General features: G+C 48.5%; 4 protein-coding genes across 9 annotated transcripts in view; 2 read left to right on the forward strand and 2 right to left on the reverse strand.

Moving 5' to 3' along the window:
- Window positions 1–2049, reverse strand: part of NUMA1 (nuclear mitotic apparatus protein 1) — a 63649-nt gene extending 61600 nt beyond the window's left edge. The window contains exon 1 of the mRNA XM_032489219.1: window positions 2001–2049. The gene's annotated coding sequence lies outside the window, so the exon portion shown is untranslated. The remainder of the gene's footprint in view (window positions 1–2000) is intronic.
- Window positions 2050–2254: 205 nt separating this feature from the next.
- Window positions 2255–18056, forward strand: LOC102510758 (leucine-rich repeat-containing protein 51). Of its 6 annotated transcripts, none has more exons than XM_032489276.1 (6): window positions 2360–2435; window positions 8405–8488; window positions 9108–9245; window positions 13375–13580; window positions 14484–14632; window positions 17929–18056. In XM_032489276.1, exons 3-6 carry the CDS (start codon window positions 9164–9166, stop codon window positions 18020–18022), a joined length of 531 nt encoding a protein of 176 aa, XP_032345167.1. In that variant the 5' UTR covers window positions 2360–2435; window positions 8405–8488; window positions 9108–9163; the 3' UTR covers window positions 18023–18056. The 6 variants fall into 6 exon arrangements, with proteins under 6 accessions (XP_032345170.1, XP_014412159.1, XP_032345169.1 ...); XM_014556672.2 differs by lacking the exon at window positions 17929–18056 and adding an exon at window positions 14912–15135; XM_032489277.1 differs by lacking the exon at window positions 17929–18056 and adding an exon at window positions 15326–15532 and having other exon boundaries at window positions 2361–2435.
- On the reverse strand, window positions 15910–21830 carry LAMTOR1 (late endosomal/lysosomal adaptor, MAPK and MTOR activator 1). The gene is made up of 5 exons (XM_006181635.3): window positions 21624–21830; window positions 17668–17813; window positions 17338–17415; window positions 16875–17001; window positions 15910–16535 (listed from the first exon to the last, which is right to left on the reverse strand). Exons 1-5 carry the CDS (start codon window positions 21663–21665, stop codon window positions 16443–16445), a joined length of 486 nt encoding a protein of 161 aa, XP_006181697.1. The 5' UTR covers window positions 21666–21830; the 3' UTR covers window positions 15910–16442.
- A 1620-nt stretch (window positions 21831–23450) lies between these two features.
- On the forward strand, window positions 23451–26502 carry LOC106729226 (transmembrane O-methyltransferase). The gene is made up of 3 exons (XM_032489266.1): window positions 23451–24255; window positions 25484–25680; window positions 26165–26502. Exons 1-3 carry the CDS (start codon window positions 23943–23945, stop codon window positions 26483–26485), a joined length of 831 nt encoding a protein of 276 aa, XP_032345157.1. The 5' UTR covers window positions 23451–23942; the 3' UTR covers window positions 26486–26502.

Below are 26502 nucleotides of genomic sequence, written 5' to 3' on the forward strand. Positions count from 1 at the left end.
AAGACTGACAAGGAAATAAGGATATTTTCCAACAAAGAATGCTTACCACTAACAGAACCAAACTAAGAAAACATCTGAAGGATACATACTTCTATTTGACACAAAAGGAATAAAATGCAATGGTGAAAAAGCAAACAGTAAACATACATGGGTAAAATGAAGTAATCACTGACAGCACAAGACAATTATTATTAGAATTCTTCAACATTGAGATCGACTACCTTTGCGGGTGATCTCATTTTTGGAAGTGCTCTTTTTGAGCCCGGACAATACCTTTTGATATGTTTAGTATACACTGGGTAAGAGACTGAAATAAATGACCCCCAACATACCTACTGACCATAAAGGTTTTATCAATTAGACACAGCTGTCAAAACATTCCCTGATCAGCTCTGTTTAGCCATCTGCGGCAGGGCTTTCCCGCATCCTAACAGTTCTAGAACTCAAGTTTTAGTTCAAGGCATTCTTCCCACTCCCATATTCCATAAATTTAAAAAAGAGCATTCTAAACAGAGATATTTCTTATATGAGCTTTTGGTTAAGATCTTCTAGTTTGGGGGTTTAGATTAAGATTCAGGTTTTACAATTAGTCATCATTTGCCTTGAACTTAAGCCAAGAAAAGAGTACTTTGGTAGCTTTTACAGAGAAGTTATGTGCTTCTTCCTCTGACGGAGAAAATACCACACAGGAACAGAGAGGGAGGGAATACACACACTCATTCCTGCTGGCTGAAAGTTGCCTTACTTGATCAGAGCATTCCCAGGAGACTCCATTATGCTCATGGCAGTAAAGATCTCCACAAGGTAGAGAGTCCCAATTCTCTTACCATCAAAGGTTTCTGCTCACCACACTTGACAATCCAGAGCTTTAGAAACACATGACCAGGCAACAGACCCCAGAGAAAGGGAAACATGGATTAAAGCAAGTATTACCACATTTTCTGGAGGCGGTGCCATTCCATGTAAGAGGACAGCACTATTCAGAGGCTCAAAAGCCACTAAATAAAAATGAGAAAGCCACGATCCTATCCCCTTTAAGCCCAAGAAAGCACATTCATTTAAAAGCATGTTAATGGCCATGATACATTTCATATCCTGCACAGGCATCAGGATACAGGGACAAAAGACACTGTCTCTATCTAGTAGGGCAAACAAACACGCAGACACTGAACAGCAGATGAAAAGCACTACCTCGGGGATAAGGAAAAGAGGGAGTCCAGAGGAGGCAGCAACAACACAGCTGGGCTCTCTTCCACCAACAACCTTCATACAGTCACATCACTTAGTCATTTGTACTCTCCAAGATGCTACCAAGAAACATCTTACCTGATTTGACCCTCACAACAACCCCAGGAAAGTAGGTAAGGCAGGCAAATTCGTTGCTTACATCAGATGTGAAAAGTGAGACTCAGAATAAATAAAATGACTCGTCCAAGAAAACGCACACCCTCAACACAGCCCCTCCCCAACTATTTAGGCCCAACCGACAAAACCCCAGTATAGCTAACCACGCACTAGCAATGTAACCCTGGTCAAATTGAACATAAACCTGATTCCCCACCTGCAATAAAATGTAATAAGGTTAGGCATACTTAAAAGATGACCCACATAAAGGGTGTGGCAACAGTGTCTGAAAGGTAGCTGGTGCTCAGAAAATGTCTACTACTACTATTTCCACTATTACTAACAATAACAGGCGAAGACTTCCCACCACAGGAACCCTCAGCGATAAGCCTTTCAAGAGCCTTTCGGGGCATTCTCCGTCGCTCTCAAACAGTTCCACAGACACGCCCCCAAACAGACCCTCCCCCTAAGCAGGCCCCGCACCTCCCCCTCGGGAACTGCCCTCTCCAAACCTTACCCTCCATAGACTCTCCCCAGTCAGCCTCGGTTACGAAGGAGGCCTTCCGCTCGCACCCGCCTCTCCAGCATCCCCTTTAGGCCCCGGCATCCCTGGGGGCGCCCAGGCCGCACTCCAGCAGCGGGCCCACGCCGGTTACCTGGCCGCGCGCTCCGGCTCCACCTCTCGCTTCCCCCGGATCGCCTTCGTCGCGGGCTCGCGCCAGGGCTGTGAGCGCACAATTAGTTTAAACTATGGCCCCGCCCCCTCGCGCGGCCCTACGATTGGCCCCTGTCGGCGGGCGTCGCACGCAAAAGCACGCTGGAAGACCGGGAGAAGGAAGTCGTGAGGGCCTCTGGGAAGGGACAAAGGGTGCCACAACTTCCGGACCCTGGCCTCGACTTAAGGGCAAAGACAACTACAAATCCCAGCATCGCCCGCGGCCTCGGGGCCCCGTCCCTGACGAGCTACAGCTCCCGGTAGGCATCGCGGCAGCGCCTCCAGCGCTCAAACCAGACGTGGTGGCAAAGGTAGTTACCATGGAGTTGTCCCTAAGATAGCTGGGACGCCGAGGCTGGAGGGGAAGCAACTGCGGGTGAGTCGGGCAGGAAAACAGGAAACCACCTCTAGGGGACAAGAACTTTATGGAGAGGGGAGGGACACACAGAAAGACTTAAGAACTTCTTTCTCGGGGACCTGAGACTCCTCCCCCGCCCTTACTACTTTTCACAGATAACAGGACACAAACCCATATGGAATAGACTGGAGCGGGGAGGGGAGGGAAGGCTGAGATAACATACTCCTAAGATTTGGAGGTGCTTAAGAACCTCCCCCATCACAAACATGGGGTCCCCTAAAACTATCTCAAATCCCTGACACATCCCGGGAGAGCTCTGAGGCTTGGGGTTGGTTTTTCTCTGATCAACTGAGAACCTCTTCAAGACATGAGAGTAAGATTAGAGTAAATCACAGCCCCTAATCCTGGAGATGTAAGAAACTTTCTGGGGCTTGAACTGCTCCGTTCCTTCCAAGCAGGAAGACCCCAGGGTAGAGCCTCCTTTTCAGGAAGTCAACAGGATCTTCCCACACACACTCATTAGGGGTCCAGCCCCTAAATTGCCTCTTCTCCTTCCTACACCTTCTCCGTGGTCCGTTTCTCAAAGTTCTGCAGTTAGAGCTTATTCCCTTTTATAGTCTTCATGACAGATCTGTTACATTTAGTAATTTACCCAGTGCTTTCACATCCAGTTTCTCTTTTGAGCTTTGTGAGGCAATGATATTTATCCCCATTTCACAGATGGGAAAACTGAAACCCAGAGAGGGGCAGGGACTTGCCGAAGGCCACACACTAAGTCAGTAACAGCTAAGACTAGACCCGAGTTTGCCAACTTCCAGCTAAGTCACTAGCTTGAGCCTACAGCCTCTGTAGCTTAAGGACTTGTTCAAAGTAGTAGGTTAAACTGCCCCAGAGAAAAGAAACCTGTATAGCCTACATTGGGTTATTTACAGTTCAGTGTGAATGAGTTTTAAATCCTTCCTTGAAAGTTTAGGGGAAAGGGAACTAGAGAGACTGAAGAGAATGGGGATTAAACAGATTTAACTAAGTAGGAAATAAACAGTCTGGCTAATACAGCACCCATGTCTGATGCTGCTATGATTAGCTAGCTTCTGGCTGGCTCCTAGCTGGCCCTGATCAGTCCACTTACTGTCTTAAAGCTCCCCCAGCCTTGGTCCTAGGCCCAATTCCCACCTCACTCGAGATTCTCTTCTTCGGTATTCCCATCCACAACTTCATTTACCACCTATATGCATATGTACACAAGTGCGTTATCTCCAGCCCAGCCCAGTCCTCATCTCTAGGCTCCAGATATATAACCCATTGCCTCTGCTACATCTTGGACAGGATATCTCAAAGACATCCAAATTCAACATGTCTGTAGCTCAACTCATAATCTCTGTGTCTCAAGCCTGGATCTCTTCCAGTGTTCTCACCTCTATCCACCACTACAGAAGCCAAAAACCAAGTTATTTTTAATACCTCTTCCATTTCCCATCCATCATAAAATCCTGTCAGCTTTACTTCCTAAGTATCTCTTCTCTAGTTCTACCACCATCATCACATCCTTCCTGCCTTCCCTCTCAGCCATTTTGCATACTACAACCAGAGTTATCCTTCAAAATGCAAATTACTATTGTTCACTTCCCCTACAACAGTCCCATTTAAAAATATACCTTGGGCTTCCTGTTGCCCTTAGCATCAAGCAACATCTCAGTTTGGCTCCTGCCCACTTCTCCAACCTCCAGTCTGACCATACATTTCCCTCCCATTCTCCCCTCCGGTTATATGGCCTTCTTTAAGGTCTTCAAAATTTCCAAGTAACCACTCCCCACAGAGCCTTTGCAACTGCTATTTCTTCCTGCAATGTTCATCTTTTTTTTGTACTTACCCTTCAGATTTCTCTCAATTCCTTCTCTAGGAATGTCTCCCCTGACTGCCCAGACCAGCTCAGATCCCTCAATTATAGCAACCTCATGTCCCTCTCCTTATAGTATTATTCACTGTTGCAATGTTTAACGTATTTGTTAAGTACCTGCCATCACTGTACGGATACAACTGAGAAAAACTTGGCTCCTACCATGGTGGAGTTTAGTTCACACAGCTAGTAAGGAGATAATCCTAGTGTTATGAGTGCTACCAAGGGTAAATATAGGGTGCTATGGGAGTCCAGAAGAGAAGTTCCACACTCAGACTTACGCATGAGGGTAGGCTCCTCAGAGAAGGGGAAACATGAGCAGAGTAGTTAAGAATTAGCAAGGCAGAAGAAGAAACTGTATGCCAAGCAGAGAAGCCCAGAAGCAGGTGCAGGGAACTTACTCTGAGTTGTTGCATTTGGCTGGAGTGCAGAATTGGAGATGAGGCTAGGAGATAGATGTAGAGAGGTAGGCAGGAGCCAGGTTGAATTTGGGGCCTCCCTTTGGCACCTGGGAATATAACTTCCAGAAAACATTAGACTATGCGGCAGACTTTTCATGACATTCTTTGATTTGTTCTCCACCTGTAGCCCATAAATAGAAACCTTCTCTAGGCCAGGCCATTGAATCTCTGTCAGATCTCCTCATCTGATTATTCCTCAAAGCTTCCTGAGCCATCATGTTGCTACTTACCTGAAAGAAGGAAGGGATAGGCTATGAACAAATCAAATTCCAATTGCTAGTACTTTCCAAAAACTGAAAACAAATTTCCATCATCAACTTGGGATTGGGTCACTGAAGTTAAATTAAGTAAAGTTAACATACACACAGATTCTGTGGACTTCTCTGCAGCTATTAAAAAGGGTAAGAGTCTACAATAATTTGAAAAGAGAAAAATAGGTTTGCAAAGGAACAGACAGCATGTGTTTACTTTAAAATATACGTAACTGTATAATACATGTCTTCTAGAAAGTTAAATTCCCAAGTTGTTAATCATGAGTGTTCTTGGAGAGTGAGATGGAGATTCACTTTCAGTTTCTACCTGATGTACTTCTCTATGTTTGACTTTATTCAGCTATTACATTAACTTTAAAAAAATTTTTAAAAATCAGTAAAAAAAATTTCCAATTCATAAAAGAAAAATTCCAGAACAAGGCAAGTAAGCCCCTAACCCTGTCAAGTCAGTGATGAATGGACAGATGAGGAAGGCACTAGGATCTGACAAGCTCCTGGTCATGAGGCAGAATAGCAGTTGGGAAAGACTGACTCCAGAAAGACAGCCACTGGAGTGAGTAAGGCAACCGCAAGGCTTTGTCAGTTCTCCCCAGCAGGCAGACTCACTATGTGACACCTTTAAGACATCACTCATTTATTCCTTCATTTTTCCATTTATCCATTTGTCCATCAAGCCTTGAGAGAATACTCAGGCTCAGTGGAGGGGAATGGTGGGAAGAGAGAAAGAAGTCTGACTTCTGTTCCTCTCTTCAAACTTACAGGGAGGGAACAGGAAATAGGTTATAAATAAATGAGTACAGAAAGTAACTGCTTCAATTTATTGAATACCTGCTGCAGGACACACAGCTGTCAAGATATGGTTTGTCTCCATTTTACAGATGAGGAAATAAGTTGTGATGAAATTTTATTCAAAGTACAGTTGGGAGCATGTATCAGCTGTTGCTGTAATAACAGTCTAAAAACAGGGTGGCTTAAAACAATAAGCATTTGTTATTGCTTCCAAGCCTCTGAGTCAGCCATGTTTCTTCTGGTCTTGACTGGTCATGTGCTTGCAGTCACCTGTGGGTTGGGTAACTCTCCTGATTTTGACTTAGGGTAGGCTGGTTATAGGCTAGACTACGATGGCCTCACCTGGAACCACCGGCCCTCTTTTCACATATCTCATCTACAGATTTCTCATATCTCTCCAGCAGGCTAGCCATGTTCTCTTGGCACTGGCAAAGAGCAAGAGGGCAAGTCCTCTAAGCTTCTGTTTGCTTCATGTTTACCAGCATCCTGTTGGCCAAAGTAAGTCACATGGGTGAACCCTGCATCACAGTGGATGGGACTACAAAGTTATAGTTAAAAGAGACAGATAAAAGGGAGACCATGATAGGGTTCATCAAGGGAATCAATCTAATACAGGACACAATGATCAATTTTATCCGGACAATCTCCATCAAAGAGGGTACACTAGAGCTGAGTATTGAAACATGAGAGTATTCACTAAATAGGCAGCTGTTTCTTAGAACTGGATGCAGGCCGGTCTTCCATAATCAGTAGAAACCCAGCAGGCTTTTCTGTTCTCATGACAGACATGGTTCTATTATTTGTATCTTGGCTTCATTCCTTCCAGTCAGGCACAGGGCAGCAAGCACTCAACAAATGTCTGAAGATATCTTACTGTGAATGAGGTGTGGACTGAAACAGCTGAACCTCAGAGCCAATTGTTAGAAAGAGCAGCTTAGCATCAACACTCCCAAAACAGAGTATTTGGCAGTGTCTCATTCATTCCTCCCACAGACATTTCCTGAGTGCCTTTTGTAAGCCAGGTTCTGTGTTAGATGATGAATAAGACACAACACTAGCTCAGCCTGAGCTACTGTTTAAATGGAGAAGACTCTAACCCTTTCCAATGGGCAAATTTATCCATCTATTTGGGACTCCATTTTTAATACTAGCTCATCCAGAAAAATGCATCAGGTGCTGGTGCTACACATAAAATCAGAAGTTCTTAGGAACTACACTGATGGTGAAGGAGACTAACAGTAAAAATCTGCCCTTACACATTTTAAGCTAAAATTCAGTATTGCAGAACTCTGGGGTCCTAATCCAGGACTCAATTTTAGAAAGTATCCAGTCCTGCTCGAAGGCATCAGACCTCTTATGGGTGCTCCAGTGGAACGGTTCTAGGTGAAAACACAAGCCAGCTTCGCCTATTTCTACAAGAGAATAACATGTTCTTTGTTGTGTCTATGGATTCGATATCCAGACTCAGGTCTCCTCAGTCAACAACCCATGTCCAGCAGGCCAGTCCACACTTTTCAGGATTCAGCTGTGAAGTGACTCAAGCCAGCGCTTCCCCAAAGCTCATTTGAGACTGCTGATTTTTGAGAGGAAGACAGTCACTTTCCATTGCCCTAAACCTGTTAAACTCTATCCCTGCATATGTCAAATCACCAAAAAAGGAATTTACTTGAACTATATTAAGCTTAGGCTGAATTAACAAGCTATCAGGTCCATGGTTTCTAAGAGAAATTCCATTTTAAGAACATTTGTACATTTCATTATCTCTGTATACAAACTATTCATTTCTTTGAATCAAGTGACAAGAACCACATACCCTAAGGTTTCCCCTTTTGCTTTGGCTGTCAGGAATTTCAGGAATAATAGTCTTAGTTTCCTAACTCCCTATTATCTCTCTCTTTTCCTTTATTCTGGCTTCTAATCTTTCTCTTCCATGTTTTCATTTTCTTTATCTGTACCTTCTAGTATTGTAGCCTCTGGTCACATGTGGCTATCAAGCACTTGACAGGTAGTTTGTCCCAATAGGGATGTGCTAAGAGTGTAAAGTATCTCAATTTTTAATCAAATTATCAGTTAAATGATATTTTGGATATATTGGACAAAATAAAATGTATTATTAAACTTAACTTCACCTTTTTTTTGACTTATAGAAAATTTTAAGTTACATATGTGGAAAAAATTATACATGTGTCTTTTTGTGATGTTCATTGTATTTCTGTTGGACAGCTGATCTACAAATCATCCTGTTTTATCAGTGTGTTATACTGTAAACTACCTCAAATCCTTTTGGAAAGGAAGTGAAGTGGTAAATGTATAGGTGACAGCAGTGGTTGGAGTGAGAAGGGGAAGTTGACTGGGACATGTACTTGTCAGTCTGTCTTTTGTTTGTGTCACATGCAAAACCCCTCAACTACTGTCAGCTCTCTTCCCAGGTGAATGGTGTTCTCATGGTTCTGCCCAGTGTCTTGAGAAATTCTCAGCTTTACTTGTGCTAACAAATTGGAAAGGATCTGATAAGACAATTCACACCACACTGTAAATGACTGATAACACTGTGTTCACCCCTCTCAGGGGGTATTTCCATTTTAACAGGGAAAAATCCCTGAACTCAAAGGAATGAATCCCTAATGGTGGAGTTTCAGGCATCAGTGACAGGTGAGTGAGAGTGAGGTAGACTGGTTTTATGTGTATGTGCATTTATATATTTATGACTACATTCAGGATGTAGCTTAAAGTAGGGTCTTTGGATGGAAAGATAATGGAGCCAACAGACAAGGTGAGCAAAGAAGATAGCAAATCCCCATCTAGGTCAGACTGCAAAGGGCTGTCAGATCCAGATCCAGTGCAGGCTTTCGGGCGTTTGTTAAGCAAAAGAATAGCCTAGTTGATGTCACCAGAGGCTAGGTATCAAGACAGCCTCCATGGTAACTACTGTGGAGCAGCAGAAAGGACCTCAGAGTAGGATTCAGGAGACTATGATTGCAGTCCACAACTGACTCACTGGCTTACCTTTGGGCAAAGTGCTTTCACCCTGAGGTCTCAGATTCTTCTTCTGGAAAGTAGAAATTGGTGTTGTAACTACTCATGAGGTCTAAGGGATGTGAAGGTGCTTGGGGAGGTAGGAAGTGCCCTACAAATGCCAGGAATCATGATTAGTATCTTAAAGGAGAAATCCAGGCAAGCAATAGAGAAAGCAGGGTTGGGAGAGCTATGGGGAAATGTGAGGGCCGATGCCCCTTGTACCTGGAACACCAGTCCTTCTCTGTCCTCCCAGGCTGAACCCGGATTCCCAGGGCCCATGCTTACACCTGAGAAATGATGGCCTGAGCTATGAACAAATGCAACTATATGAACACTTCAGTGCAAGAGCCCCCACTTGACTACTCCTTCCGAAGCATCCATGTGACCCAAGGTCAGCCTACAGAGCACAACACTCCACTCACCATGGCAGCAGGCTGGGTGTGGTCCCTAGAGAGAAATCAATGTTATACTAAAGCCTAAAGAGATTCTTCCCATACACTCACAGATTTTTGTTGTCATTATAGGGAGGAGTAGTGGGTGAGGTGGTGGAAGTGGAAGGGTTTGGCATTTTTAAAAACTAGCAGCAAATCTGAAAGGAACCAAGGGGCTCTCAGGGTAACTAATGACCTTCAAAAGCAGCCAGGCTACAGCAGGAAAGTCAGGTGGAAGAAAATTTTATTCTCCATTTTTTTTACCTGGAGAGAAGAGACTAATGAAAGGAAAACACAGGCCACTATATAGAGTCCCAACCAACTGGCAGTACCTTCTCTTCTCTGAGGACACAAGGCTGTTCTGATCACTGGTAAAATATGCAGGGTCTTGTTGCTCACAGACTGGCATGTTTCCAATTTAAATATTTATTGACAAATTTTATATTCATTCCAGTCATATCCAGGTTTATTCATTATCGCCCACACTTACTGCAGGTTCCAGCACTGCCTGTGCCCATGCCCATTTTATCATTCAAGGTGTTTGTAAATGGGCAGCTAGTACCGCTCAGGTGAGGACAGAGGGAAGCTCTCAGCAATATCATATTCTCAAGGGAGTATGCTGCTTCCCAGCCATGTCCCTGGCTTTTTTATCTGGTCTCTCATAAACGCATCAGTACATCTGCCCTCACAGAACACGGCGGCATCAACAAATCCTGGAACCATTATCTGGCTTTGGTCTTCTCTCTTGGGCAGTCAGTGGCCACCTTTAAGTTCAGGAAGCAGGCGAGTAGTTTTCAAAGGTACTGGATACTACTTGGATTTGGGTTCAGGGTACTTACTACTTGGGCTGGCATCAGCCACAACAGTAATTCACGTTTGTTCTTTCATGAGCACACAGCCACCTACCGTGACCTTTATTTATTATACACAGCACTTCTGATAGTCCATGTTTCACAGGTTTTTAGCTGCAATAATGGCCAGGTACAAGATAGCTAAGGTGACAGAGAAGAAGGGAAGTAGGGCTCCCACATACCCTGGGAATTCTCAGCTCTGAGTTGGGAGATGTAGCTTTGACCTCTATGGTGTCCTCAGAATGAGACAAGCTGTTATGACCAAGGCCAACTTCACAACACAAAACAATCTGTACAGATGCCCTGTCTTTCACTCAATAGTTACTACTGAGCACCTACCAATATTAAACAATTCTCTCTCCATTTGTACATAGATGTCAGGCGTGGTGCTCCTTGCTGAGGGGAGAGGGAGAGACACATCTAAGCCCCAAAAGGCCAGTCCCCTCAGGTACCCCAGAGCACATGGAGCACTTACTTAAAATTGGTGTTAGAAGACAGGGTGGAGTTTGGGGGTACTTGGTATACTATTTGCTAGATTAATCAATATATGGATCATAGAATCTGAAATGGCAGTGACTTTAGAAGACATCCAATCTCTACCTCCAGCCCATAGTCCTCTAACTTCTACTCACAAACCTACAGGTAAGGGAGTCCCATACCGCAAAACACCTACCAACCCCTTCCATTACGAGGTGAGGAATGACACAAGATAGTTCATATCAAACTAACTCCTGCCCTCTGGAGACACGTGGGAAAAGTAGCATGGTACTCTTCAGAGATTGACAACAGAATCAGGTGTTCCCCAGCTCTCCCTGAAGCTAGAAAACCCCCAGTTCTCTGAGTGTTCATATTTGTGGTCGAGTTTCCAGACCTGCCTTGACCTGCTCTAAACAGGGCAGCTTCAACTGATCCTCAGGCAGCGCAGGGCCCTGGAGGAGCCAAGGAGAACAGTAACCTGTAGCAGCCTGGACACCCTTAATCCACCCTAGGTAGCAGGAGCCCCACACAGCCTCAAGTTTTAGGCTCATCCCACCAGTGGCTCCCACTGAGCCAATCCCCCAGGCTGCTGCCTCATCAGGCTGGATGCTCGTCCATATGTGGGCTTATTTGGATCTTAACTTTTATTCATCTTTGTTATTTCATTTTAGGCTTCACAGTCAGGTGTGAGGTTGGGGGTCAGGATTAGGACTTTATTCATGAGTGGGGTACTCTGCTCCAGTACCCTCCTGCCATCTTCCCCCACCCTCCAGCCCCAATTGTGAGTTCTGCTCACTCCAGGACTAAGAGAGCCATCTGGTGGATGCTGCCTGACCTGCAGCTGAGAAGAAGATCAAGTTGGATGGGAATAGAAAAGTGGGTCCAGTAAGAGCTAAGGGGAGGGTGAAGATGACCTGCCCAGTTCAGCAGATGCTAAGTACTTCCTTCCCCAGAGGCAGCTTTAGACAAGTAACCAAAGGCATAGGGGCAATTGGAAAAATATAGTCACTTCAACCAGAGCTGGTGTGTGGTTCTGGGTCTGTCACTGACAGACTGTGAGCCTGAGCAGGGCCTAGCCTCTCCCTGGATCTTATCTGTCAAAAAAAGAAGGGCAGGGGTCCATGAAGATAGGTTCTGATATTGCTCTATTTCCTATCCTCCTCCTCAACCAAACTTTATGAGGCCATTATCCACACTACCTGCTTACCTTCCATTCACTTTTGAACTCACTCTAAGCTAGCTGCTGTCCCCAGGCCCTTGCCATTTCATTGAAATAGCCCTCACCAGGGTCACCAGGAACTTCTGAGTTGCCAGAATTACTTTTCAGCTCATCTCCCTGAAACTCACCCCTATCAACTATGGACTCCCTGAGCATCTTTAAAACTATCCTCTGGTTCTTCCCATCCTGCCCTGGTTATTCTTTAACTTCTTTAATGGACCCTCCCCTTTCTCCTCCTCCCTCCTCTGTACCCTCACTCTCCTTGAGCAATCTCCTGTTTCTCTAACATGTGTACACTCTATGCTAATGCTTCTCAAGTCTGTGTCTCCTGAGCTTCAGATCTTCATATCCAACTGCTAACTTGGCTTCTCCACTTTCTTGTACTATAGGAACCTCAGACACACCAAGGCCAAGCCTGAACTCATCACCTTCCCAATCGTGTTTCTCCTTTTCTTAATCCCGTATCAGTTCATAGAACTGGTATCCACTCAGTCACCAAGAAACTGGGCAACACTCTTGAATGTTATTCTACCCTTACATCCAGTCAACCATCAAGTTATGCTGATTGTATATCCCTCTCATCCTTGCCTGGATGAGCGAAAGGGCCAAATTTGTTTTCCAGTCCCACCCACTCCCTAAAATCCATACTCCACGCTAAAGCTTCAGAGTGGTCTTTCTGAAATGAAAGATCTGAATCATCTCCTTTGCTTTCAACCGTCCAGTGGCTTCCCATCACCTACAGGATAAAGTCTAAGATACTCAGCCTGTGCCTTTGCTCATGCTCTTCTCACCCTTTCCACCCTTCCTTGCCTGACTCACATTTCCTAATCCACTGAGATATCCAGTTCAGGTTTCACCTTCCCTAGGAAACTACGCTGAGCTCCCAGCCTGAGTTAGGAGCCCCCCTTCCATGCTTCCACAACTTGAATAACATCAGTCATCCTCTACTGACCATTTGTTTCCATTTCGCCAGATGAGCTCCTCCAAGGCATAAACATCTGCTCCATTTCTATTATGCATACAGAGCTTGGTACAGACCATCTCTCATGTTGTTCACCATTGTATATCCAGTATCCGGCACATAGTAGTTGCTCAGTATTAATAAAAGAGTGGGTTACACTGAGTGAGTTCTATGGGCTCTATCAGTGAATAATTCTGGATTTTGTGCTATCAATATCTTGCTTAAAAAAAAAATTGGTTCAAGCCCAACACCTCTAGTTCTTAGTTTCCTCATCTATAAAATTCCCCCCACACAACAGTATACAGACGACCCAAGATACAGTAGACATTTAAGGAACATGTGACCCAAACCAAGAGTTTAAGATGGACAGTATCTGGCCCCTAATCCAAGCTCACTGGCTGCCAGGGCCTGTGGAACAGGGCCCTGAGCTGAGTGGAGAGAGTCTCACTAGACACAAGCATGGGGTGACAGCCCTGCCAGCTCCTCCAGCTCCAGCTTAGGCTGCAAATCCTCCCAGCTGTCCCTTCCCACCCTCCAGAGCCAGAAAAGCTACGATGACATACCTCACTTTGTCCCCACAGATCTGTTAAGCGAGGAGCCAAGGACAGGGCTACGACCACTAAGGCACTCAAAATCGGGGAAGCCAATGACCCAGTCCCTGTGGCTGAATAATAATGTCCTCAATGACCTGAGAGACTTCAACCATGTGGTTTCACAGCTGTTGGAGCATCCGGAGAACCTGGCCTGGATCGACCTGTCCTTCAACGACTTGACTTGCATTGACCCTGTGAGTCCAGTCAGGGTGGGCCTGAAGCCACCTCATCCAGCCTCCCAGTCTCTCCACCTCCCACGTTATCAAGGCAGTAGTGAGGTAGCATGGTGCCGTGCAAAGCACTCGACCATGGGCTCAGACACATAGAGGTTCAAGTCCTTGATTTGCCTCTTACTGACCCTTGGGCAAGCTACCTAACTTTTCAAAACCTCGGCCTCCCTGTCTGAAAAATGGGGACAAAATGTAAGCATTATAAAGGTTTTGTGAGGATTAAATGAGAATGTATGAAAAGCAACCTGCAATAGGAAGCTGAGATAAAATTGTAGCTCTCATGAGGCACCTACTGCTTTGTGCCATGTTCCTTTATAGAGGTAGGTACTAAAAATACAGCATTTACTTTCCATGAACTCAGACTCAAGTTTTAAGAAGAAACAAAACTGGCCCCCTTTTGTCCAAGATCAGTGTTAGAAGGGAAAGGAGCTAGAGTATGACTTAGAAATTGTTCCCCAGGTGCCTGGACCTTAATTAAACTACTATATTAAAAGTTCTTACGTACCTAGCATGATGCTGTGTCCACTGCTGTGATGGTATCTTAGATCACCTAGGCAGGAAAGGTCTTCAGTGAAGGGGCAGCTAAGGCTCAGAGGAGAGGCAGAAGAGCCCCGGCTTCTGGCAAGTCAGAGGCAATGCTAGGACCCAGGCCCATATCTCCTGCCCCTCAAATCACAGCTCTGTGTCAGTGTGGTGCCCCTATACCCCTTCAAAGGTAAATGCAGGTAGGCTGCAGTCAATCCAGTCTGGCTGGGGTGGGGGGAAGAGAAGTTGTCCCCCAGACTCTTCCTTCTCTGCCCACAAGTCAGTCTTGAGCTTAGATACAGGGCTCTGTCCAGTCTAGCTTTTGGTTTCTTTCCCCAACAGATCCTGACAACTTTCTTCAACCTCAGTGTCCTCTATCTCCATGGCAACAGCATCCAGCACCTTGGAGAGGTGAACAAGCTGGCTGTCCTCCCTCGGCTCCGGAGCCTGACACTCCATGGGAACCCCATAGAGGAAGAGAAGGGGTACAGGTAAGTGCCCTACCCTGGAGGCAGGCTCCAGCTGGGTTCCCCTGAAGGAAAGGAGGAAGGGAGACAAGAAATGCAACATGTCCTTCCGCTATGCTTGGAACAGGGGAGCGAGCAGAGAGCTTTAGGCATTTCTTGCTGTCAGTCAGGGTAAACTCAGTCTCCACCAAACTCTGCTCAAGTCCTTCCATTCCTTGCAGTCAGGGAAGAGAGCAGTAACTGGTGGAGGGGAATAGGGGTTGTAGTAGAGGGACTGGCCCCCAGCCCAAGTCTTCCCCACAGGCAGTATGTGCTGTGCACCCTGCCCCGTATCACCACGTTCGACTTCAGTGGGGTCACCAAAGCAGACCGCACAACAGCTGAAGTGTGGAAACGCATGAACATCAAACCCAAGAAGGTCCGGGTCAAGCACAACGTATCCTGAGGCTCCCAGGACCCCAGCAGTCCTAAAGGCCCGAAGATGGTCAGTTTGGTTTGACAATAAATGATTTGAGCTGTTCAGCAGATGAGAAGTCCCTTGTACCATGTAAAGATGCCCATCCAACTCAGGCAACTGCCAGTAGCTCTGGTCTTACTTCACTGAAACCAGGAGGCAGTGGAGGGAACGGCTTGCTGGCTTGAGACACAGGAGACCTAGGCTCACTGCTTGGCCTTGGGAAACTTACCTAAACTCGCTGGGCCTTTTTTACTCTTCAGCTCAGATATCCTGGGGTCAGAGTGGCTTCAGGAGCACCAAGGTTCTGTGGAGATGCCTCAGAGGCCTCCATGACAGGAGGCCAAGAAGATGGGCTGGGAGCTCTGGCCCCCAACTTCAATCAAGTCAGAGTAGTTTCAACTCTCATGTTTTACATGTTGTGATTCTGCTTAAGATTTCATTTGATAAACAGGATCTTCTTCTTGAAACTGTGTTTGCTAACTCCGTACCAGGTGCTCCTGATCTGCCTGCCTACCTCCACCCCCTCAATGGGCTTCCCGGTAATTCCACTGAGCCTGAGACACGGCCCCCAACAGTGACAGCTGCCTCAGATTCAAGTCCATTCAGCTTTGACACTGTCCCCATCATTGAAGGAAGGATAAGTGCACTCTTATCATCCAATCTGAGGTTAGCCCAGGCCAAGTCTCAGCTAAGACCTGAGAGTCTGAGCCCCTATCTCTTGGATTCCTTTTAGTACCCCTAGAAGACACGCCCTCCCCCTCGTCCACCTCACTGCTCACGGACTTGAGTAGCCAGAAGTATGTAGTAGGGTGGTGGGCAGGACAGAGGGGCTGGAACCAGCACACAGATGGATACACTTCCTTTATCGAGCATGACAAACCAAAACAAAACCAAAAACCCCAAAAATGTAAAAACCCAGGGTGCTAGAAATACAAACTCAATTCATTCAAATTCAAGCTCGTCAGACCCTGGTCACAAGCCCTCATGAGGTGCATGTGAGCACCAAGTCAGGGAGGGGGGACAGGAGTGAGGCCAAGAAAGGGTGGGCAGGGGGCCCCCAAGGGCCCCCGAGTGATCACCCTGGCACCGGCACCTCCACCTTCTCAGTGACGATGAAGACCTACCAGGCCCTGTCCCTTCCGCCCCAACTCCACCCCTGGCCAGGGCGTTGAATGCCAGTCCCAAATGGTTCTACCCTCCCTTGCTCCATCCTCACTTGCTCAGGCTTCTAGCCTCTCTTCTCCTCCTCCATGTTCTTCGGTGATTAGTAGCAGGTTAGGGTACTGTATAAGCCGCAGTGAGGCTGGGGGCCAGGGTGGGCAGGGTAGAGACGGGGTGAAGAGAGGAGAAGAAGAGCTGTCCAGGGACCCCCTCTCTTCACGGGATCCCAAACTGTACAACCAGCTCCTCTTTCGCGTCCACACGGATCTGAGAAAGTGCACTGTAGGCATAAGCAGCTATCCTGGAGACCTGAGACAGAGGGACAGGGCGGGGAGAGAGGAACAGAGAGACAGGTGAGAAGGGAGATCCGGAATCAGGGCAGGGAGATTGTAGGGCCAGAGAGGAGGGAATGACAGAGGCTGGGAAGCCAAAGACAAAGGCAGGGACAGGAAAGACAGAAGGAAAGAACAAAGGGTAGAAAAAGAATGAAGGCTGAAAAAAGGAAATGAGGAGGAGATAAAAAGTAAGAGGTGGGAGCAAGCAGGGTCCCCGAGCTACCAGGCTCCCTATCTCCTCTGTGGCAGAGAAGGTGAACCCTCTGCTGCACCCTGGGCAGGGCAGGCAGGCACAGGGCGAGGGGTGGCTCACCTGCTGCAAGTCGGAGAAGGGGACAGGTTCGCTGGCCAACACCTGGTGGGGCTGGCTGGTGAGAGATGGCAGCGGCGGCAGCTTCTTCCAATGGGTCAGGCTGCTGCTCAGCACAGCGAGGCGAGTGCTGGCCAAGAGGGAGACGGGGAAGCGGGGGACAAGCAGTCAGGCCACAGTCGGCCCAGCCAGCCCAGGCAAGCCTCACTCCCTCAGACCAGAGAGGCAGGTGACAGGGGCCTTAGTTTGGGGCCCACCTCCCTTGGTCTACACACCCTTGAGTGTCACAGGGCAAACTGGGTAGACATGAATATTTACGGAGGCGCCGGAATGATCTGTGGCCACTCTCCTGAGCCGCACCCAAACGAGGAGCCTGGACTGGGGCCCAGGCTCCAAAGCTGGATCGCGAGGAGGGGAAGGGAGGAGCCCAAGGAGCCTGAGGAATCCAAGCTGGCCAGGTGCTCACCTGTACTGCCTTGCCCGGTCCATGTACTCATGCTGCTCCATGCCCTGGGAGTCTGCAGCAGACACGTCGATGATGTTGCTTTGGGGAGAGGAGGCAGAGAGGACATGACAGGTGCTTCCAAAAGGGACAAACAAGATTCCCTGCCAGGTGCCAACTCCAGAGCAATCCGACACCAGTGTCCTTGCCTGCCCACTGGAGCAGGGCTGCACCCAGAGGCACCTCTCCCCACAGAACTTATCTCATCCCCCATGTCCTGGGCCTGGCTTGCTTATCCCAGCCTTTAACATGGATGAAGGAGTTCTGCCCTAGGCCTGGTCCTGTGATGCCCACCTGGCTGTCTTGGCGAGGATAGAGGAGAGCAGTGCCTGCTCATCTGTGCGAGCGGAAGGCAGGCTGTGGTAGTTGGGCTCGGCTCCATTGAGGGCTTTGGTTGGGGGGCTGCTAGGGTCCAGCAGCAGTTTCCGCTCCTCTCGGTCCTAGGAGAGGCCATGGGGAAGAAGTCAGCCCCGAGACCCTTAGTCCAACCTACCTTTTATTGGGCTCTCCTCTCAGCCCAGCTCTGACCTTTAAGGACCAAAAATATTTTTACAGGGAATATCCCAAGTGCCCAACTATGGAGTGCCAGATCTACGATTCAGTTCCTGACTGCCCTTGGGAGCTGAGACAAGTTGGTCATCTAGGATGAACTGGAACCAAACAGTCCTAGAGGCCCTAACATGATGGACAGAGACACAGAGCAGGTATTCAGTAACAGCCCTGGAGCTTCAGAAAACAGCCCAGCACTCAGTGAAGAAAGGATATTAGAGGCTAGAAGCCAGAGGAGGTGTAAAATACCATAGGGGTGGGGGTATAGCTCAGTGGTAGAGCAGGTGCTTAGCATGCATGAGGTCCTGGGTTCAATCCCCAGTACCTCCATTAAAAAATTTTTTTTAATAAATAAAATGAAATAAGTATTTGAAAAATGCAAACACAGAGGGGGTGGAAAATATCAAAACAGTGGGGCTGAAGAGAAACTGATGCAAGAGTCCAAGAATGGCCCTCCTGATCCCTAGGACCAGACCCTCCACAGCAAGGGTGTCTGCTCCCAGGATGGAGAGGTCCTGAGGACAGACAGGGCCCCAGACCCCCAAGGGCAAGCAAGTCCAACCTCTCAATGGCCATTCCTCATATTATCTCAGGACAGGAGTTACAGCCCTAGGCTCTGGGTCCTACAGTCCAAGTGTCCCTTTTTGAGGGCGTGTCCCTTCTGCTCTCAGGTGTCCACTCTCCTCTCCTCCAATGCTCTCTTTGTGTGGGACTCCCAGAACCAAACTCAGTGCACCTGCTGTATCCTGACTGAACAGTGGAGTTGTTCCCTCCCTTGCCAAGCCCTTGTGAATGGAGCTTCATTAATTTTCAGCAGCCCTATTCCTGTGAGCCTATGCTGATCCTCACAACCCCCAGAACTGACCTGGGGCCAAACCAAGTCTCCCCGGTCCTATATAATTCTATGTGTATTTCTCCTCATCCTGTTTTAGTCCCTTGTTCTAATCTACAGCAATCTTTCTGAACTCACCCCTGCCTTGAACCAATCAGCTGCAAATCCCTGCTGGCTTTGTGTCAGCTGCAAATTGGATAAGCAGATGTGCTGGATATCTATCTAAGTCATAAAGAACAAGGGTATCCAGTACAAAGCCAAGGACAAGGGGCCCATCCTGGCTAAGGCTGACTCACCTGCCCTCAGTGCCAGACCACCAGGCTCCCCAATGCTCCATTTCATGCCTATTTCAGTTCCTACCGGAGACTTTTCACACTTGCAGGCTCCCAGCTTCCCTGCCCACAACTCCACAATTCTCCTTACAGAGGGCTACTTCCTCCTACCCCGCCTGCCCCGCCCTAGGCAGGCCCAGCCTTTTTACAGTACTCTTCTTCGAGTCTCAAGTCTCAAGTCTCCGTTGTCCGTGTCCTCAGTTCCCAACAGGAGACAGAAGCTGTGGGCTTCTGCCCTATAAACTCCCAACTCCTAGACACCTCCTGTCCTCCCTAAAACACAGGCTAAGTATTAAAAGGCTAGAAAGACAAAATTCTTGCCAAAGACTAAACTATCTCTAAGGAAAGCTGGCTCCATAATGAAGCCCAAGTTTGCTTCCTGTATGTGCATCCCCCAGCCCCACTTCAGACAGATCCTGCTGCAGGACAGGACAGTTTCTCCCCTATCAGGGCTTCTGCAAGAACAAGGCTGTTTTCCTGAGACCTAGACTCCTGGAAGAAGTCATGCTACCACATCAGAGTGGACAGATAACATCACCCCACTCCCAAGAAGGTGAGTGGAGCATGGAGGAGGTTTTTTCACACCAAGGTTTGTCCCTGAGTCAATGTCAACCTGGAAGTCAAGAGTTTCACTGTCTACCCTAATGCAGACACATAAATGGCCTGCCTGTGACTAGCCACCCGGTCTGTGGGCACAGCTTGAAGAGACAGCTTGGCCCAATGGATACAGACATGACTTAGCATCAACACATCTTGGCTGTGGCACTTTTCAGCTTTGTAACCTTGGCCAAATCACAGCCTCTCTGAACTTTTATTTATCTTTAAATAGACATTCCTGGTACCTATATGACATATGTTTGGCTGGAGTCAAGTGAGCTATCTGTAAAAGGCCTTTGAAAACTGTAATGTGTTGTATATTTCCTTTTTATTATTATAACAAAGGGGAAGATATGAAAGTGGGAGAGGAGCCTGCCCAAGAGCTGAAAGAGGGACTCTGGGATAGTGGCTGGTTATGGCTTATAGACCAGGTAAGTAGACCTTTGCCACGTGAAGCCTCAAATCACCCAGGACTGATCAAGCACCATCTCTGGGGGTTAGAAACAGAAGTGAAAGCCCATCAAGGGGAAGGTGGAGATTCTCAGGAGAGCAGCAAGCCCAGCAATTCCAGCGAGAAGCTAGTATCCTTCCTCATAAAGCAAGAGTCTCATTCTCTGCAAGAGTCCCTGTTATGCTTTAAGGGCCAATTTCCCATTATGCTACAGCTTTCCCAATAGGCAGGAATATTGTCTCCTATTTCTAACAAGCTGGGGTGAAGTCTGAGGTGTTGGCCATGAGGCATGCCAAACACAAAGAATAAAAAATGAGTATGTGTTCACTGGGTATTTACAGAATTAATAAGGTCCAGGGGTCACCCATACCTCCTATACAAATGACATTTTCCCACATTTAAGTCCTTAATCCAAAATAGGTCCATATGAGTCACTGAGGAAAAACCTACTTCTCATGTACCAGTGATATAATCTATTTCTGTGACCATCTATTTCTACTTCCTAAAACCTTTCTACTGTTTTACTGTTTTTGTCTCTATGTGTTGAAATGTAGAATCTAGGCTTAAGAGGCAACCAAAAAGGCAAGTGGCCAACAACCTGAGACTTTAATCCTTAAAAAGGTCTCCCCCTCCTCAAAGGAGGTCAGGCAGGCAGGGATTAAACTGTTGCAAGAAGTGAGAATGCACCAAGAGAAAGAGGGAGAATTTACAACTGTACAGGTCTCCCCAGCCTAATTATTTATGCAAAGGGATCGGATCTACAGCCAAATACCCAGGACAAGCACCCTTCTAGCTAGAGAAACCCTCAGGCCCTAGGCAGGGACTGCACTAAGGCAAGCCAAACTGAGCTCCTCAACCCATCTCTCTTCCCCCGCTCCAGTACAGTCAAAGGTAAACCCGATTTGTTGCATCCCAACTTCTCACACATCCGGATGTCCTCACTGTATCTATTACATCCTTCACCGACCAACTCAAATGACACCAACTTCCAGAGACCTTCTCTGACCCTAGACCAGTAGTGACCTTCCTTCTTCAACCCCAGGGACTGAGAGAATACAGATTCCTGATTTCATCTGGAGACAACCTAACTTAGGGCCTCAGTTTACCCACCTCTACAATGGATTCACAAAGCCCGCTACTACAAGCACAGAGAAGGCATGGGAAGCTGGGAAGGGAGTGCTTCCCAGGGACCTAAGGCTGAGAATCCTTGAAGTTGTAAAGGTCCGAAGGCAGGGGGAGGTGGAAGGGGTGGGAGAGAGCGTGATAAGCGGCTGCTCGCACACCGCAACGCGGGGGCTATGCAGAGGGAACTGGGGCTTTTAAAGGGTTAGGAGCCCGGCCCGGTGTCGCCTCTGTAATCTGTTCCCTCCGGGCCTCCGTACTCAGTGAGCCCCTCAACCCGGCTCCCCTTATTCTGCAGGCTTTTCTCTGGGCCCCATGCCCCAGGGTCTCAGCCCTCAATCCCGAGCCCCGCCCGCGGCGGCCGCACCTGGTCCGAGTCCTCGTTCTCGCTGCTATAGCAGCACCCCATGGCGGGGGTCGGGCCGGGCGCTCAGGCCAAGCCGAGGAGGGACGGCGTCCGTCAGGAGCCCTTCCGGTCACATGACGCACGTCTGCATCCAGCAAGTAACCACCGCCCGCACGCCTACCCCTTCCCAAAGCCGCTTCGCTGCCGCCGCTGCCGCCGGAACCTCGGCTTCCGGCCCCGCCCTCACCGCCTGATCCTCGCCAACCAATGGGAAGGCGCACCCTGCGTGACAGGCCGTGAGACACGTGATGCGAGGGGGGGCGGATCACATGAGTTCAGCCTCTTCCGGGTCTGAGCTGAAGACCTTCACTGCCCGGCTAGAGGCCATCGTGTGAGATGTATTGTGTGATCGCGTGGCCACCAGGCTACCTTTCAGGGCCAGTGAATGAATTCATACCAAATGCCGTCATGAAATGCTCTCCTAAATGCCTTGGAGGGCGAATGGGGGCCAGGTCATATGCTACAGGAGCGCATCGTGTGGGTACACACACCCACCCCCGAGTTGCCTGGCGCCAACTTGGTGGACATACAGAGGGTGTGGTACCCTACCTAGACTGGGAATATGAGACTTACTGGAAGAACGGACCTTAAACTTCCACATATCGAAACAGAGAAGCTCAATCCTGGTGGAGATGGAGGCCACCTCACTAATTTCCTTGCCCTCTGACATTTTTCTTCAATCTTGCCTTTTGACAGCATCATAGTAATCTGACGCAAACCTTACCATCAATGCTCTTCTTAGAACCATCCCACATCTCCTCTTGGACTTTGAACACAAGTTCAAATCTGTCATTCAAGATCTTGCAGATCCTGACACTCACTCCAGGCCTGGGGTCTTGAAGCAGGGGTTGGGGGAATGCCTCATCAGCCACAGGGAAATATGTGGAGTTCCCTGATTGATTTCCTGGACTTTGCACACGTAGCCTGGCACAATGTCTCCACCAGGTCTGCCTGCCAAAACCCGTGTTCATGGAGCATGCATTCTAGTGACCACGTTATATTGTATTCTATGTTCCTGTGTCCATCTCTTCTACCAAAGGTAGAAGAGGGCACAGGGACAGGGTCTGACTCTTCTTTGTGACCCAAGCCTTGGCACCTGCTTAGAAAAAACTTGAATTTGGAATTTATGAGTAAATTACAACCTTCCCGTCACCTTGGCTCACACCATACCCCATGTCCTGAACCAAGGAGTTGGAGGAAAGGTCACCAAACCCAGTAGCTATGTTACCCCTCAAATCAAGACCCTGGAGTTCTGTTAGTTCTTTGAGAGCTCCTAAAGGGTAGGAAATAGCTCTAGCTTGTCCCTGGGGTTGGTAACTTGAACTGCAGGTCTCAGGTGACAGCAGCAGCCTCAGCATCAATAATTGAGAGCAGGTCCAACCTGCCTCAGGGTTCTTCCCCACCCCAAGGACTCCTCCACCTGTCCTATGCTCTGGTCTTCCCCAAACAGAAGCATCCAGCCCAGGTAAGCAGGGCCCTTGAGTGTGGGTTCCCAAGCATACCAGTTCAAGCTCACCATCACTCACTTATTCACCATATTCATATACTACCATTGACCTCCAAAGGGCCAAATGGTCCAGGACATGGGAGAAAATGGGGCACTTATCCCCCATAGGTTCAGGATGGGGGGGAGGGGGAGAAGAGGCTGACTGGGGGAAAACTGTGTGCTGTGTATCCAAATATGAAGGGAATTCTGAGAGAGAACAGAAGAGGGGAGTGCAGGCAGGGGGAGATAGGACTGGAGAAGAAACACAGAATCAAGGACTCTTCCCACCCCAGGGAAGAGCAGACACAGGGAGAGCCTGGGTTGGTAAGGACAACTCATCCTAACATCCTATGAAGTTAAGTGTTTTGACTGCCTTTTACTGAGGCAGAGCAGTGACAGTGAAGGGATTTCTGACTACAAGGTCGTGCTCTTTTGCTACAGAGTAATGTGTAAGAGGAGACCAAGCAGGCAGGAGGTGGGGTGGGAGGATAACTCAGAAGGAACCGGTGAAAGGGGTCCTGAAGAAGGGTGCCTACAGAGATGAGGGAAAACAGGTGGAGGGAGCAAGTGAAATGGACCAGGGGCTGGAAGTGGGAAGAGGTAGTTTGGGGTTGGGTGAATTTAGACAGCATGAAGTCCTTGGAAGTACATGGGCTTGGAATCAGACCAGCTTGGATTCAAATCCTAGTTCTGCTGTGTGACGTTAGACAAAAGACATAGACTTTCTGAGCCAAAGTTTGTAAAATACAGGAATAATCATTGCTACTGGTAAGGGCTGCACAAATGACAGGGAAATGGCAGGTGTGGGTTTCCCTCCCTCCCTTCACCCCAGGGCCCAGGTAGGGACCATGTCCCCCGCCATTGCGCTGGCCTTCCTGCCACTGGTGGTGACATTGCTAGTGAGGTACCGGCACCACTTCCGACTGCTGGTACGCACGGTCTTGCTGCGGAGAATCCGAGACTGCCTGTCAGGGCTGCAGATTGAGGAGCGGGCCTTCAGCTATGTGCTCACCCATGCCCTGCCTGGGGACCCTGGTCACATCCTCACCACTCTGGACCACTGGAGCAGCCACTGCGAGTACCTAAGCCACATGGGGCCTGTCAAAGGTCAGTGTTCCCTAGCCTTCTACTCTAGAGCACCTCCAAGATGGTGAAGGAAGATTTGGGATCTGCTGCTGCCTTGCTGGGTGAATTGGGCAGGTTCTTGATCCTCTATGGGTCTCTTTTTTCTCCTATGGAAACAAGGGGGCTGGGCAAAGTTATTCAGTCATCTAGTAAAGTTTATCGCCACCTCTTTTGTACCAAGCATGTACTAGGTCCTGGGGGAGAAGGAAGTAGAAGCCATAGGAATGACTCAGCCAGAAGTGCTGGCCTCAAAGGGGGCATGATACAGGGGAATAACCATGTCAGCACACAACACATAGCTTGTAGTTATCTATGGCTAAGTCTTTCTCCCTGATCATGGGGGCTCCTCCATCCTATTCAGGGTAGCTACCTGGATTTGTCTGAGTCCCAGCTCCTAGCACATGTGTTTTTAGTCTTATTTAAGAAATTCACCCAATTCAACGGTTAGACACATACTCAATGAACAAAACAAGGGGGAATGAAAATAGAAGTTCTGGCACAGATCTCTCAGGAGCCCAGACAATTGTCTCAGAAGCCTAGTGGTTGTTTCTGCCTAGGCCCTCCTAGAGACAACATATGAACTGAGCCTAAAGGGATTGCTTTTGAGTTAGCCAGGTAATTGAGGATAGAGGAGGGGAAGGGCAAAGCCAGCCACATATATAAATGTGGCATGAAGGAATGAGCTAGCATGATTGACTCTGGGCAGCATTGTTCACGATGGCAGTGGAATGGGCTATATAGGTGGGAAGAATTGAGAGCTGAAACTGGAAAGGTAGGATAGGATCAGGTCCAAGAAGGTCCTGAATGTCAGGGTGAGGATCCCAAGTTCAGTCCCAAAGGCTTTAGGACCATGGAGGGAAGGAGGGGAGGAAGTATAGCTCAGTAGTAGAGTGAATGCTTAGCATGCATGAGGTCCTGGGTTCAATCCCTAGCACCTCCATTTAAAAAAAAAAAGAAAAAGGATCATAGGAACCAGGGAATGATAGGGTAAGATTTGTTAGATTTCTAGTGGCTGGTGTGAAGGAGGCAAGCTTGGAGGGGAAGGGAGACTAGTAGGGCTGCTTGGCTGCTGAGACTATAATCCAAGAAAGAGATGAGACTCCAGCTGGTTGGGGAATGCAGTGAGGCAAGTGGACATTTGAGATCCCTTTCTATGAGCGGCCCTGCATCCATCTCCCATGTCTGCTGCAATAGCCATCTTCCCTGACAGGTCAAATCCTGACACGGCTGGTGGAGGAGAAAGCCCCTGCTTGTGCACTGGAGCTGGGCACCTACTGTGGGTACTCCACACTGTTAATTGCCCGTGCCCTGCCCCCTGGGGGCCACCTTCTCACCGTGGAGCGGAACCCACGCACGGCAGCAGTGGCTGAAAAACTCATCCGCCTGGCTGGCTTCAACGACCACACGGTCAGCCCCCACCTCCCCAACCCTGGTCTCTTTTCTGCCACCTCCACTTGCCCTAGCCAGCCTCCCCTGTGGGAGAATCCTACCCAGGAGAAGGAAACAGCTCCACTTAGGGAACTGTGGCCCTGGAGAGTGCATGAGCTCTTGTCCTCCTGTTCCAAATCATTGGCACATATTTGCTGCTGGACAACAAAGTTAAGAGGAAGGTCTCTGGAGCCCAGCAAATCTGACCATACCCGAGTCTGCCTCTTCTTAGCTGTGTGATCTTGGGCAAAGCATTTATCCTCTGAATCTCAGCTTCTTCACTGGCAGAATGGAAATCACAATGTGAATCCAGACTTCTTGGGTTCTGAGGCCAGAGTAAATGTGAGAACATTCGGGGGTACCTAGGCCAGGGCCTGGCACAAAGTAAGCCAGATCCTGGTGGGGTCTGGTGTCGGAGAACAACCCCTCCCACCCTCACCTCCAGCTCCTCCCACCCCAACAGGTGGAGCTCATTGTCGGTAGCTCAGAGGAGGTGATTCCGCGCCTGCGAACCCAGTACCAGCTGAGTCGGGCAGACTTGGTGCTCCTGGCACACCGGCCACGATGTTACTTGCGGGACCTGCAGCTGCTGGAGGCCCATGCCCTGCTGCCAGCTGGTGCCACTGTGTTGGCTGACCACGTGCTCTTCCCCGGTGCACCCCGCTTCCTGCAGTATACCAAGAGCTGTGGCCGCTATCGCTGCCGCCTCCACCACACTGGCCTCCCAGGCTTCCCTGCCATCAAGGATGGCATAGCCCAGCTCACCTACTCGGGGCCTGGCTGAGGTCCAGGCCCAGGGAA

Source organism: Camelus ferus, chromosome 10, assembly GCF_009834535.1.
Source record: "Camelus ferus isolate YT-003-E chromosome 10, BCGSAC_Cfer_1.0, whole genome shotgun sequence".
Classification (NCBI taxonomy): domain Eukaryota; kingdom Metazoa; phylum Chordata; class Mammalia; order Artiodactyla; family Camelidae; genus Camelus; species Camelus ferus.